Source organism: Pezoporus occidentalis, unplaced genomic scaffold (genome assembly GCF_034315485.1).
Source record: "Pezoporus occidentalis ecotype Australia unplaced genomic scaffold, CSIRO_AGI_Poc_V1 ctg936, whole genome shotgun sequence".
NCBI classification, from domain to species: Eukaryota; Metazoa; Chordata; class Aves; order Psittaciformes; family Psittacidae; genus Pezoporus; species Pezoporus occidentalis.
Genome location: NW_026916300.1, coordinates 2804 through 15911, shown reverse-complemented (window position 1 = coordinate 15911; position 13108 = coordinate 2804). Strand labels below are relative to the sequence as shown.

The window sequence follows — 13108 nt, the reverse complement described above, 5'->3', positions numbered from 1 at the left end:
ATTTCTGTACCTTCAGTCCCATCTCTGCACCCATCCCTGTCTGTTCCTTGAAACACAAAGCCATGGACTGAGCCAGACTTCCTCTGGGAGACCTCTTGCCCCACAAGTCCACCTCTTGAGAGACATTTCTCTTTCCTAACTTTGAATCTGAACCTTCCAGGCTGCACTTTGTAGAGGTTTCCTTCTCTTCCTCCTAGCAAGAAAACCTCCATCATCTCTGAAGCCACATTTCAAGTAGTTGTAGGCTGCTACTATAGTGTCAATTCAAGAGATGCATTGAATATCCCTCAGCAAGCTGATCTAAAGGAGGCTTCTAGAGGAATGGGTGATGCTATCAGTATAGAGAAATAAGCACCATGGGAGAGCAGTGGGAAAAGGCAATGGTCTGGATTGAGAACTTCTTGGCAAGAGCCAAAAGGAAAGGTGGTGTCCTTGGGTGCAAGGTACCCCATGCTCTGGGGACAGGGCACCTCATCTGGACAGCTTCCTGCCCATAGCACCCTCTCTGCTGCACACACCCCGCTCTCTGCCCGCACTCACAAGTGTCTCACAGAAGCTTTGCACCTCCCCTGCAGCAGCGACACCTCACTGCAGGAGGTTCCTGCATTCCCCAGGTTCAGGGATGGATCCTGCATTCCAGGCAAGTTTGGGTAGTGCAGGAGAGGGAGACAGGAAGGTGGGCTCATGGGGCATGATGAGCAGCGTTCAGGCACCCCCAGCAGTGGGCATTCCCCATGTGCCACGCTGAGGCATGTTCCCATGAGGGAAAGTTCTCAGATAGCCTCTGGTCTGTCCAGGGCCTGCAGCCACACTCCAGGAACACCTACTCCTCCTCCACCTACCGACACCAACTGCTCTCCATTGCTGGGCTCCGTCCTGCTTGTAAGGATTTGTTAAAGCCCTGAACCATCACCTTGCTTCTTGCTGACTTCCCTCCACCCTCTCTCACCTCCCTCCACACTGCTCATTGCCACCAGTAACTAACTGAAGAGTTAAGAAGCTCTCAAGGCTTTCCTCAGGGGCTGACCATGTTTCTCCATTCACCATTGATGGATCCATTGAGTGCCAGGTGTGAGGTCCCTGCAGAGGCAGAGATGCCCCTGGGCAGAGCCCTGCTGCCAGGAGTGGTGTGCAGGGCAGAGCTGAGCACACAGCCCATGGCATGGGCTCTGGGAGCACTGAGAGGGAGCAGAGCTGGGCACAGAGCAGCAGCTCCTGGCAGGGACAGCTCCAGGCAGCAGAGACATGGGCATGGGCAGGGAGTGGGGGGAAAGTGCAGCCCAGCCCTGGGGAGGGTGCGTTCAGGCAGCTCTCTTGGGGTCTGCCACTGGAGGTGGCTGCTGGCCGTGCTCTGCTGCACACAGCCCTTTGCTTCTCCCCATGAGAGCTCCGTGACCTGCCCTTGAAGTCGTGCTCCCCTGCTTTCAGCACAGGACAGGTGTTTGTGGGGGTTCTTAAGATCAGTTTGTGTGTGAAGGCATCATACACAAGTGGTGTAAGCACAGGGCAAATGGGAAAGGACTGAGGGACACTGCAGCCCTCCTTGCTCTGCACTAAGCTACAAGGAGCTGAGAACTTCTCCCTGATTCAATATTGTTCTGATTTTCTGTCATACAAAGAATGTTTTATAGCCCCCCCCCCCCCCCCCAAAGAAAAAAACCTCAGCAGTGTTATGCCAGTAAATAAATAACACAGTCCAAATGCTGAGCCTCTCTTGTGCTTGACACTCACTCAAGTCATGAGTACAAGTAGTGAACTTTACAATAAAGTTGGATTTCATCTGCCATCCCTTGTGAGCATCAGAGGTGGACAAAGCATTGCTTCAGAGCAAAGCTGACTCCCATCCAACCTGGCCTTGAACACTGCCAGGGATGGGGCAGCCACAGCTTCTCTGGGCACCCTGTGCCAGTGTCCCACCACTCTCAAAGGGAACAACTTCATCTGAATGTCCAAGCTAAATCTCCCTTTTTTCAGCTTAAAGCCATTCCCCCTTGTTCTGTCACTGCAGGCCCTTGCAAAAACCCCTCTCCAGATTTCTTGTAGGCCCTGCTTAGATGTGGAGAGATGGCTAAGATATCTCCCTGGAGCCTTCTCTTCTCCAGGCTGAACACCCACATCTCTCAGCCTGTTTCCATTGGAGACATGCTCCAGCCCTTAGAGCATCTTTGTGACCCTTCATAAGCCCATCATTGTAGGATCAGAAGTGAACAGAGGTTGGAAGGGACCCCAGCAGGTCTCAAGTCAAACCTGTCAGGAGCAGAGTCAGAGCAAGTGGTTCAAGGCTTGATTCAGGCTGAGCTGGAAATCCCCAAGGCCAGAGACTGCACAGCCTCTCTGGGTGACCTGATGCAGCACTTGCCTGAGCCGATGGGAACAAGGTTTCCTTCTGCCCTGCCTGAACCTCTCCTCTGTCACTATCCCCCACTGCCTTTTGTCCTCCCACCAGGCACCACGGTGAGGAGCCTGGCTCTGTATTCTCCATGTCCTCCTTGCCGCTACAGGCAGCCAGTCCCCATCAGCCTTCCCTTCCCAAGATCTCAGGTCCCCATCAGTCTCCCCTTCTCCAGGCTGGAGAAGCCCAGCTCCCCCAGCCTTCCCCACAGGCACCGTGCTCCAGTATCTCCTGACCTGAGGTTACTAAACCCACTCCTGAACTGGGGATGTGAAACCTGGATGGAGGATTCCAGATCATCCCTTCCCTTGTTCTCCTGCCGTGCTCCTGCTCATACAGCCAGCGATGCTGCTGTCCTCCCTTGCTGCCTCCTGTCCAGCTCCTGCCCACCCAGACCTTTCCCATGGGCTGTTCTCAGCCAGGCAGCCCCAGCCTGTGCCATTGCAGGGCAGTCCCCTGCAGGGACCCCTGTGTCCCCTGCTCCCCTGCCCAGGACACCCTGAGAGCTCTGCACCCCCCCCATGCCATCCCATCTCCCCACTCCAGCACAACAGCCACAATCATTGGGCTCCTCAAGAGCTCTTCCTGCTGCAGGCACAGAGCAGCCATCCCAGAGCTGGAGCAGCCAGAAAGCTGCTTTCATTCCCCTTCATTCCTGCCATGTGAGGACATATCACAGAGAAGAAGTTGCTGCAGGATCATTTATTTCCCTTAAATACAATCAGAGACCAGAGTGACACAAAGTCTGTGGGTCACACAACACGAGTGGCAACTTAATTAGGAGATGAAAACTGACATTTCTATGAAGACAACATCATCACAAATTGAAATAGGAAAACAAATGTAAAGCAGGAAAGACAGACATGGCCTGTCATGACCTACACTGGAAGCCCTTTCCAGGGTAAAGCAAGCAGCGTATATCTGCTGAAACACATCTGGTCACCAGCTTCCTCACAGCATCCTTGAGCTCCTGGTTCCTCAGGCTGTAGATGAGGGGGTTCACTGCTGGAGGCACCACCGAGTACAGCACTGACACCACCAGATCCAGGGATGGGGAGGAGATGGAGGGGGGCTTCAAGTAGGCAAAGACAACAGTGTTGACAAAGAGGGAAAGCACGGCCAGGTGAGGGAGGCACGTGGAAAAGGCTTTGTGGCGTCCCTGCTCAGAGGGCATCCTCAGCACGGCCCTGAAGATCTGCACATAGGACCCCACAATGAAAACAAAACAGCCAACAGCAATCAGGGCACCAACCACAAGAAGCCCAACTTCCCTGAGGTAGGAGTGTGAGCAGGAGAGCTTGAGGATCTGGGGGATTTCACAGAAGAACTGCTCCACAGCATTGCCTCGGCACAGGGGCAGTGAAAATGTATTGGCTGTGTGCAGCAGAGCAGTGAGAAAGCCAGTGCCCCAGGCAGCTGCTGCCATGTGGACACAAGCTCTGCTGCCCAGGAGGGTCCCATAGTGCAGGGGCTTGCAGATGGCCACGTAGCGGTCGTAGGACATGACAGTGAGGAGAAAATACTCTGCTGAGATGAAAAAGGCAACGAAAAAGAGCTGTGCAGCACAGCCTGTGTAGGAGATGGCCCTGGTGTCCCAGAGGGAATTGGCCATGGATTTGGGGACAGTGGTGGAGATGCAGCCCAGGTCCAGCAGGGAGAGGTTGAGGAGGAAGAAGTACATGGGGGTGTGGAGGCGCTGGTCGCAGGCTGTGCTGGTGATGATGAGGCCGTTGCCCAGGAGCGCAGCCAGGGAGATGCCCAGGAAGAGCCAGAAGTGGCAGAGCTGCAGCTCCCGCGTGTGTGCGAATGGCAGGAGGAGGAACTGGGTGATGGAGCTGCCGTTGGACATCTGCTGCCTCTGGGCATGGGGCACCGTCAGAGGAGAAAAAGGCAGTGACAGGTTAGGACAGGAGGGATGTCAGATACAGAAGTTCAGTTTACACATTCACAACTGAGCACATATTAGCAGGAGAGGAGAGGATCAGCGTTATCACCAGTCATGTCATTACACTGCTGAGGCTTCTTCCTAGGTACAATCAGAAGAGCATTGCATCAGGCAAAAAGTCTCAGTTCTTTGCAGAACCAAGAGAGCTGCAGTGTCCATCAGTCCTCTCCCACTTGCCCTGTGCTCAAACTTGCACTGCCTGTAAGGTGCCTTCACACACAAATTGATCTTAAGAACTCCCACAAACATCTGTCCTGTGCTGAGACCAGGGGAGAACGGTTTCAAAGGACAGTCCACAGAGCTCTCACACTGAGAAGCAAAGGGCTGTGTGCAGCAGAGCACGGCCAGCAGCCACCTCCAGTGCCAGACCCCAAGAGAGCTGCCTGAACGCACCCTCCCCAGGGCTGGGCTGCACTTTCCCCCCACTCCCTGCCCATGTCTCTGCTGCCTGGAGCTGTCCCTGCCAGGAGCTGCTGCTCTGTGCCCAGCTCTGCTCCCTCTCAGTGCTCCCAGAGCCCATGCCATGGGCTGTGTGCTCAGCTCTGCCCTGCACACCCCTGCCTGTGCAGGGGCTCAGGAGCAGCTCACACAAGCCCTCACAAGACTCTCGGTGCCTCCCCCAAAGCAGAGAAGTAAATTCCCAGCTCCCACTGCCCAACCTGCCCACCAAGAGGGAAAAACATCAAAGCTCAGCATCCTTCCCTATCAGGTAAATGATGCCTCAGTGTCTTTCAGAGGGACCCTCTGAAGAAGTGCTCAGAGTGACGGCAGATTGGAGCAGCGTCACCCACCCAGCACTTCCCTTCCCTGCCAGGGGTTTCTCCTTTCCCCACAGCTCCCCCCCGAGCTCCATGGGGAGCTCCCGGGCAGGCCGAGTGCTGACCCTGGCAGGCAGCAGAGTCCCTGCCCCTGCACACAGCCTTTGGGCTGCAGGGACCCTGCTGCAAGGGCAGCGCTGGGCACCCCTGGCTGCACACCCACATTCACACCCTGCAGCCAGCCCCGGGACAAGGGACCTGCCTTGTCCTGTCCCTGCATGGTGCAGGGGGAAGCCCTGCTCTGCAGCACATCCTCCTCCTTATCTACACAGAGAGAAACTGCAGCTGCATTGCCCTGCACCCAGTGCCTTACCACAAACAGGGCTGGGAAGGTTTCTCCTTCAGAAGGTTCCTCCTCCTCCTCCTCAGCATCCTCCACTGCCAAGTGCCTTTAAGCTCCCTGTGTCTCGCAGGTCTCCCCTCGGTCCCAGCTCAGCAGCAGAGGCCCAGCCCAAGGTGGCTCTGCCTCTGCCCCACTGGGCTCCTTCCAGGGCTCCCTGGGGCTCCAGGGAAACACCATGGGAAACAGCCTGAAGCAAGCACTGATCTTCCCTCCCTCAGCTGGGAGGCACACTGCCTTCCTGCAGTGCCATTTCTCTGATGATACAAAGATTTAAGGATAAAAATCTTCGTTTCTTACAATCAATCAATTAATTTGAAAATGGCCCTTTGAGAACATCGAGTCCAACCATTAACCTATCTCTGGCAAGTCCACACACTGAGCATGAGAACATCTCTGGTGGGATACCCTGGTTGGATGGTCAGCAACAGCAACTGGGGCTTTAAAGTTGAATTTTACATCCTACCTTAATTTCACTAATTTATATCCTATTCTGTTTGTTGTTAAACATTCTGCTATACATTAGAGCATAGAAATCAGCTGGACAAGTTATGTTGATGCAGAAACCTGTCCATATATATAATTGTACTTAAACCCATTTAAGAAATTCTTAACAATTGAGTAAAGCAACCAAACATCGCCCTCAATTTATAACTGGAATTCAGCACTACTCTGTTTGTTGGCACAGCGGCAAGAGGTGAGCACACCACTCTGAGAAAGATGGACTGACTTTAGTTACGGGGTGGAATGTGCTGACTCACTTCCCCCCCATTTCCTGGAGCCCTCTGCTTCCCCAGGAGTTCCTGTTAGGCCCCAGCCTTTGCACAGTGCAAGGAGTTGGCTGCTGGCTGCTCCCTGGCTGCACCAGGAGCTCTGGTTGCCTGGCAAAGGTGGGAGCAGCACACAGAGATCAGGAAAGTTGGATACTCCCTGATCATCCCAGGAGCTCTTTCAGGTTGATCAGCCATTCCCTAAATCCTAAACAGTTTCACAAGAGGCATGGGGGACTTCTCTGGGAAACACGTTCCAGTGTCTCACCACCCTCACGGGAAAGAATTTCTTCAGAGAACATGGTTTCTGTTTCACTGCAGACAAAGGAGGCAGGAGAGAAGGGGTGGGGAGCACGTACCCCAGCCCCGACTCCGCACAGGGCAGCGAGGGGTGCTGCTCTTCACTACAGCACAGCTGGGCTGAACTGAGTCAGTGCTTACACAGAAACCTGTCCTTGTCCCTGATGAAGCTCTACAGGCCACAGGCTTCTCCACAAGTACCAGCCCATCTGTTTTTCTTGTCACGTCTTGCCCAGTGTCACAAGCTGTGGCACAAGGGGAGGCCCTTGTTGCTGTTTCTCCTGGAACACAGGGAAGTAGAAAATGAAATACTTTTTTTAATAATGAAAGCCATTCCAGTGACCACAGAAAATACGGAACAAGACGCTAGAGCCCTACAGGTTTTACCAGGAAGAGCAACAATGAACAAAAAATTCCCTCCTGCGCTGTTTCCTTTCCCAGCCCATGGATACTTTCCTCAGTAACTGGCAAGTGCACATGACACAGCAAGGGATCTGTGTCAAGGAAGGCCAGGCAAGGCAAGGCAATGCAAGACAAAGGAAGGCAAAGCAAGGGAAGGCAATGCAAGGCTAGGGAAGGCAAGGCAAGGCAAGGCAAGACAAGGCCAGGCAAGGCCATGACAGGCCAGGCCAGGCTAGGCAAGGCAAGGAAATGCAAGGAAAGGCAAGGCAATGCAAGGCCAGGCAAGGCAATGCAAGGGAAGGCAAGGCATGTCCAGGCCAGGCAAGGCAAGGAAATGCAAGGAAAGGCAAGGCAATGCAAGGCCAGGCAAGGCAATGCTAAGCAAGGCAAGGCATGTCCAGGCCAGGCTAGGACAGGAAAGGCCAGGCAAGTCAAGGCAAGGCAAGGGAAAGACAGGCCAGGCCATGCCAGGCCAGGCAAGGCAAGGCAAGGCCGGGCAAGGCAAGGCAAGGCAAGGCATGGCAAGGGAAGGAAACGCATGGCAAGGCATGGCAAGGCAAGGGAAGACACGGCAAGACAAGTCAATGCAAGGAAAGGCAAGGCATGGCAAAGGAAGGAATGGCATGGCGAGGCGATGCGAGGCAATGGAAGGCAAGGCAAGGCAAAACATGGCAAGGGAAGGAAAGTCATGGCGAGGTGAGGAGAGGCGAGGCGATGCGAGGCGAGGCAATGCAAGGCAAGGCATGGCAAGGCAAGGGAAGGAAATTCATGGTGAGTCAAGGTGAGGTGAGGCAAAGGCAGGGCAACAGAAATAAAGACATAGTGCGGCGAGGCAAGGCGAGGCAAGGGAAGGAAAGGAAAGGGAAGGAAAGGCAAGGCAAGGCAAGGCGAGGCAAGGCAAGGAAAGGGAAGGCAAGGCAATGAAAGGGAAGGGAAGGCAAGGCATGGTGAGGCGAGCGGAGGCAAGGCAAGGCAAGGCGAGGTGAGGCAAGGCAATGCAAGGCAAGGCAAGGCCATTAAAGGCCAGGAAAGGCAAGAAGAGGTAAGGCAAGGCGAGGCAAGGCGAGGGAAGGAAAGAAAAGGCAAGGCAAGGCATGGCAATAGAAGGCAAGGCAAGGGAAGGGAAGGCAAGGCAAGGCAAGGCAAGGAAAGGCAAGGTAAGGCAGGGCAAGGCAAGGCAAGGCAAGCAATTCAATGCAAGGTAAAGAAAGGCCAGGACAAGCCATGCCAGGAAAGGCGACGCAAGTTAGGTCAATGCAAAGCAAGACCAGGTAAGGCCAGGCTAGGTCAGTCCAGGCCAGGCAAGGCAAGGAAATGCAAGGCAAGGCAATGCAGGGCAAGGCCAGGCAAGGCAAGGCAAGGCAAGGCCAGACAAGGCAAGGCAATGCCAGGCAAGGACAGGCAAGGCAAGGCAAGGACAGGCAAGGCAAGGCAAGGCAAGGCAAGGAAATGCCAGGCAAGGCCAAGCCAGGCAAGGCCAAGCCAGGCAAGGCCAGGCAAGGCCAGGCAATGCAAGGCAAGGCAATACAAGGCAAGGCATTACAAGGCAAGGCAATGGAAGGAAGGTGCGTCAAGGCAAGGCCAGGCCAGGCCAAGTCAGGCAAGGCTAGGCAAGGCAAGTGTCGTGGTTTAAAACTAGTCAGGCAGCACGTTCACTCACTCCCCCCCCTTCTTGCCCTCCCCCTACTCCCAGAGGGATGGAGAGGAGAATCGAAAAGAATGCAAATCCCACAGGTTGCGATAACAACAGTTTAGTAGCTCAGGTATAACACAAATCACTACTGCTACCATCAATAATAACAATGGTAAAGGAAATAACAAGGGAAGAGAATACAACACCTCAGCACCAGCCAACCGATAACTCGCCCCACAGCCTGACCAAGCACCGACCAATACCTCCTCTAACCTGGAGTCCTAGCCCTTCCAGGTAACTCTCAGTTACATCCTGGGCATGACGTGTGGTGGTATGGAATACCTCTTTGGTCAGTTTGGGTCAGGTGTCCCGTTTCTGCTTCCTCCCGGCTTCCCCTCCTCCCTGGCAGAGCATGAGCCTCACAAAGTCCTTGGTCAGAGTAAACATGACTTTGCAAAAACTAAAAACATTGGTGTTATCAGCTCTGTTCCAAGGCTGAAAGTCAAAACACAATGCTGAACCAGCTACTAAGAAGGAGAAATATGACTGCTACTGCTAAACCAGCATCCACCCCTTATTGCATGCCATTCACATCGTGCTCAGATTTTCAATATGCCATTGCTCTTACATATATACATCCATATATACACACAGACAGTGAGAAAGAGATTATTTCTTAGTGCATGGACCAATCCCTATAGAGCTGCTGAGTCCATTCGGTCCATGATACCGGGTTTCATCTCTTATAACAGTCTTTCAGAACAGGAGAGGCTGTGTGCAGTGTTCACACACGTGAATCACCTGGGCAATAGCATCCATTGCTAAGTCCACCCCTCCATCATGAGTCCACCTGTATGTTGCATCTCTGCCCTGATGGCCTGAAGTGCTATGGGCCCACCAGGCTCAAAATAATTCACTGTCCCCTTCAGCAGTTTCTGCACCTTGTTGATGGGGACTCCATACAGCTGCCTTCCATCTCTGATGTTTCCAAAGCACTGGAGGGGCCCAGTGGACTAGATACTTGCCCATACTCTCCCACACACCCTGCCACTCATGACTGTCCAGCCTTGGGGAAAATCTCTTGGTCCTCCTATATCATCGTCTAACCCTAGACAAGACCCAAACCCAACTCTGCTTAACCTTTGAGATCAGACAAAATGGTGGTGGGTAAAACACAGTCTGTGTGTGTGCCAACATGCTGATCCCCACCACAATCAGCAGGCAGGTCCCAAGGGTACCCAAAGGCCATTCAAAACCTTCAGACCTCTCAAACGATGCTGCTGTACTTGTCATTGGAGCTGGGGTAGCTCCTGTGCTTGCCGGCACTCCCACCACCAGCTTCCTTTTTCCTGAGTCCAGATCTTCCTCCTCTGCCTTGCTGGGAAATGCTGTGTGGTCTCCTGCATCCTCCTGGGGCTCGCCTGGCAGCTTCCAGGGAATGCTCTCGGCCGTCGTGGGGCTGGGCTCGGTCACGGGTCTCGGCTCCTCCACCGCCTTCTCCCACTGCTCTGCAGCCACCTCCTTCTACCCCTCGACAGCCCTGACATTCCCCACCAGCAGCCGCTGCCTGCCAGCCTCCAGCCCGCTCCCGCAGCCGCTTGGTCCCCGGAGCCGCTCTCCCGGGCCAGTTCGGCAGCTGCCGGCTAACTGGGCCATTCCCCCTCGGCTCCCCGCAGCCTCTCGAAGATGGAGGAGAGGACGAGGGCCAGGACGGGGAAGAGCAGTGTACAGGTACAGGTACAAGTCCACGGCCACATCCGTCCCACCCTGCTGCTGGAGCCCACCCATATTACAAGTCATTGCCATAAAGTACAGTCAGACAAGAACCTTAGCCCAAACCCCACACTTGATAAACACTAAGACAGCAAATACTGGCTCTAAGTAAGTTACAACAGTCTGAAATTGTGAGATGTACAATTCTGAGAGCCAATAAATCGGCATTGTGATGAGTGACTATTAATTAGGTCAGATCTGTCGTTATCTCAACCCTTGTGCCCCAGGTTAGGCACCAAAAAGAACTGTTGTGGTTTAAAACCAGTCAGGCAGCTCGTTCACTCACTCCCCTCCTTCTTTCCTGCCCCCTACGGGACGGAGAGGAGAATCAAAAAGAATGCAACTCCCACGGGTTGAGATAAGAACAGTTTAGTAACTAAGGTCTAACACACATCACTACTGCTACCACCAATAATAATAATGATAAAGGAAATAACAAGGGAAGAGAATACAACATCTCACCAACAGCCGACTGATAACTCACCCCCCACCCAGCCAGACCAAGCACCGGCCGATACCTAGTCCAACCCGGCAGTCCTCTAGCCATTCTGGGTAACTCCCTGTTACATCCTAGGCATGACATGATGTGGCTTGGAATACTTCTTTGGCCACTTTGGGTCAGGTGTCCTGGCTCAGATTCCTCCCTGATTGCCCTCCTCCCTCGCAGAGCATGAAGCTCAGAAAGTCCTTTGTCAGACCAAAACATTTGCACAGAAACTAAAAACATTGGTGTTATCAGCTCTGTTCCCAGGCCGAAAGTCAAAACCACCGCGCTGCACCAGCTACTAAGAAGGAGAAAAATGACTGCTACTGCTAAAGCCAGGACACTCGCCAATGACCTTTCTAAGAGTCCCCTAAGACCCCTCTATGACCCCTCCAGGAGTCCTCTATGACTCCTCTAAGACTCCTCAATGACGCCCCTATGACTCCTCTATGATGCGCCTATGACACCTCTGATTCCTCTATGACTCCACTATGACTCTAAGACACCTCTATGACTCTAAGACTCTTCTATGTCCAACTTCTCCATGATTCACTCCCCTACAATTCCTCTGACTCCCCTATGACTCCTACATGACTCTACTATGACTCATCTATGACTCCTCTAAGACTCCTCTATGACTCCTCTATGAATCTATGACACTATGACTCCTCTAAGACTCCTCTAAGACTCCACTATTACTATGACTCCTCTATGACTCCTCTATGACACATCTCTGACGCCTCTATGACTCTTCTATAATGACTTTATGACTCCACTATGAATCCTCTATGACTGCTCTATGAATCTATGGCACTAGGACTCCTCTATTATTCCAATATGACTACCCTATGACTCTTCTTTGTCTCCACTATGACTCCTGTATGACTCCTCGATGACTCCTCTATGGCTCCTCTATGAATCTATGACACTATGACTCCTCTAAGACACCTCTATGACTCCACTATGACTCCTGTATGACTCCTCTATGACAGTATGACTCCTCTATGACTCCTCTATGACTCCTCTATGACTATGACTCCTCTATGACTCCTGCACAACTCCTCTATGACTGCTCTATGACTCCTGCATGACTCCTCTAGGACTCCAGACTCCACTATGACTCTTCTGTGACTCCAACATGACTACTCTATGTCTCTTCTATGAACCCTCTATGACTCTATGACTCCTCTATGACTCCTCTATGACTCCTGTGTGACTCCTCTATGACTCCTCTATGACTCCAATATGACTCCTCTATGACTGATCTATGATTCCACTATGATTCTTCTATGACACCTCTAAGAATGTATGACACTATGTCTCCTATATGACTCCACTATGACTCTTTTATGACTCCACTACGACTCCACTATGACTCCTCTTTGGCTCTATGATACTATTACTCCTCTATGACTCCTACATGACTCCTACATGACTCCTACATGACTCCACTATGACTTCTATGTGACTCCTCTATGACTCCTACATGACTTCACTATGACTTCTATATGACTCTTCTATGCCTCCTCTATGACTCCACTATGACTCCTGTATGACTCCACTGAATCCTCTATGGCTCTTCTATGAAGAGGAGTAATAGAGAAGTCATAATAGTCATAGTGGAGTCATATTGGAGACATAGTGTCATAGATTCATAGAAGAGTCATAGAGGAGTCAGTGGAATCATAGAGGAGTCACACAGGAGTCATAGAGGAGCCATAGAGGAGTCATATAGAAGTCATAGTGGAGTCATAGAGGAGTCATAGAGGAGTCATAGAGGAGTCATAGAGGAGTCATAGAGGAGTCATAGAAGAGTCATAGAGGAGTCATAGAGGAGTCATACTGTCATAGAGGAGTCATAGAGGAGTCATAGAGGAGTCATACTGTCATAGAGGAGTCATAGAGGAGTCATAGAGTCATATATTCTTAGAGGTGTCATAGAGGAGTCATAGTGGAATCATAGATCAGTCATAGAGGAGTCATAGAGGAGTCACACAGGAGTCATAGAGGAGTCATAGTGGAGTCATGCAGGAGTTATAGAGGAGTCATAGAGGAGTCATAGTGTCATAGATGATTCATAGAAGAGACACAGAGTAGTCATGTTGGAGTCACAGAAGAGTCATAGTGGAGTCCTTGAGGAGTCATAGAGTCGTAGAGGAGTCATAGAGGAGTCATATAGGAGTCATAGAGGATTAATAGAGGTGTCATAGAGGAGTCATAGTGTCATAGATTGATAGAGGAGCCATAGAGG

The 13108-nt window shown here is 52.2% G+C and overlaps 1 protein-coding gene across 1 annotated transcript; it reads right to left on the bottom strand.

Moving 5' to 3' along the window:
- Positions 1-3079: 3079 nt before the first annotated feature.
- Positions 3080-4349, bottom strand: LOC134157290 (olfactory receptor 14C36-like). Its single transcript, XM_062606093.1, has one exon. The coding sequence runs from the start codon at positions 4239-4241 to the stop codon at positions 3264-3266; it is 978 nt and encodes a 325-aa protein (XP_062462077.1). The 5' UTR covers positions 4242-4349; the 3' UTR covers positions 3080-3263.
- Positions 4350-13108: the final 8759 nt, after the last annotated feature.

Bases quoted from the DNA above. Each gene is read 5' to 3' on its own strand.
- LOC134157290 (XM_062606093.1), bottom strand. From the start codon at position 4,241: ATGTCCAACGGCAGCTCCATCACCCAGTTCCTCCTCCTGCCATTCGCA.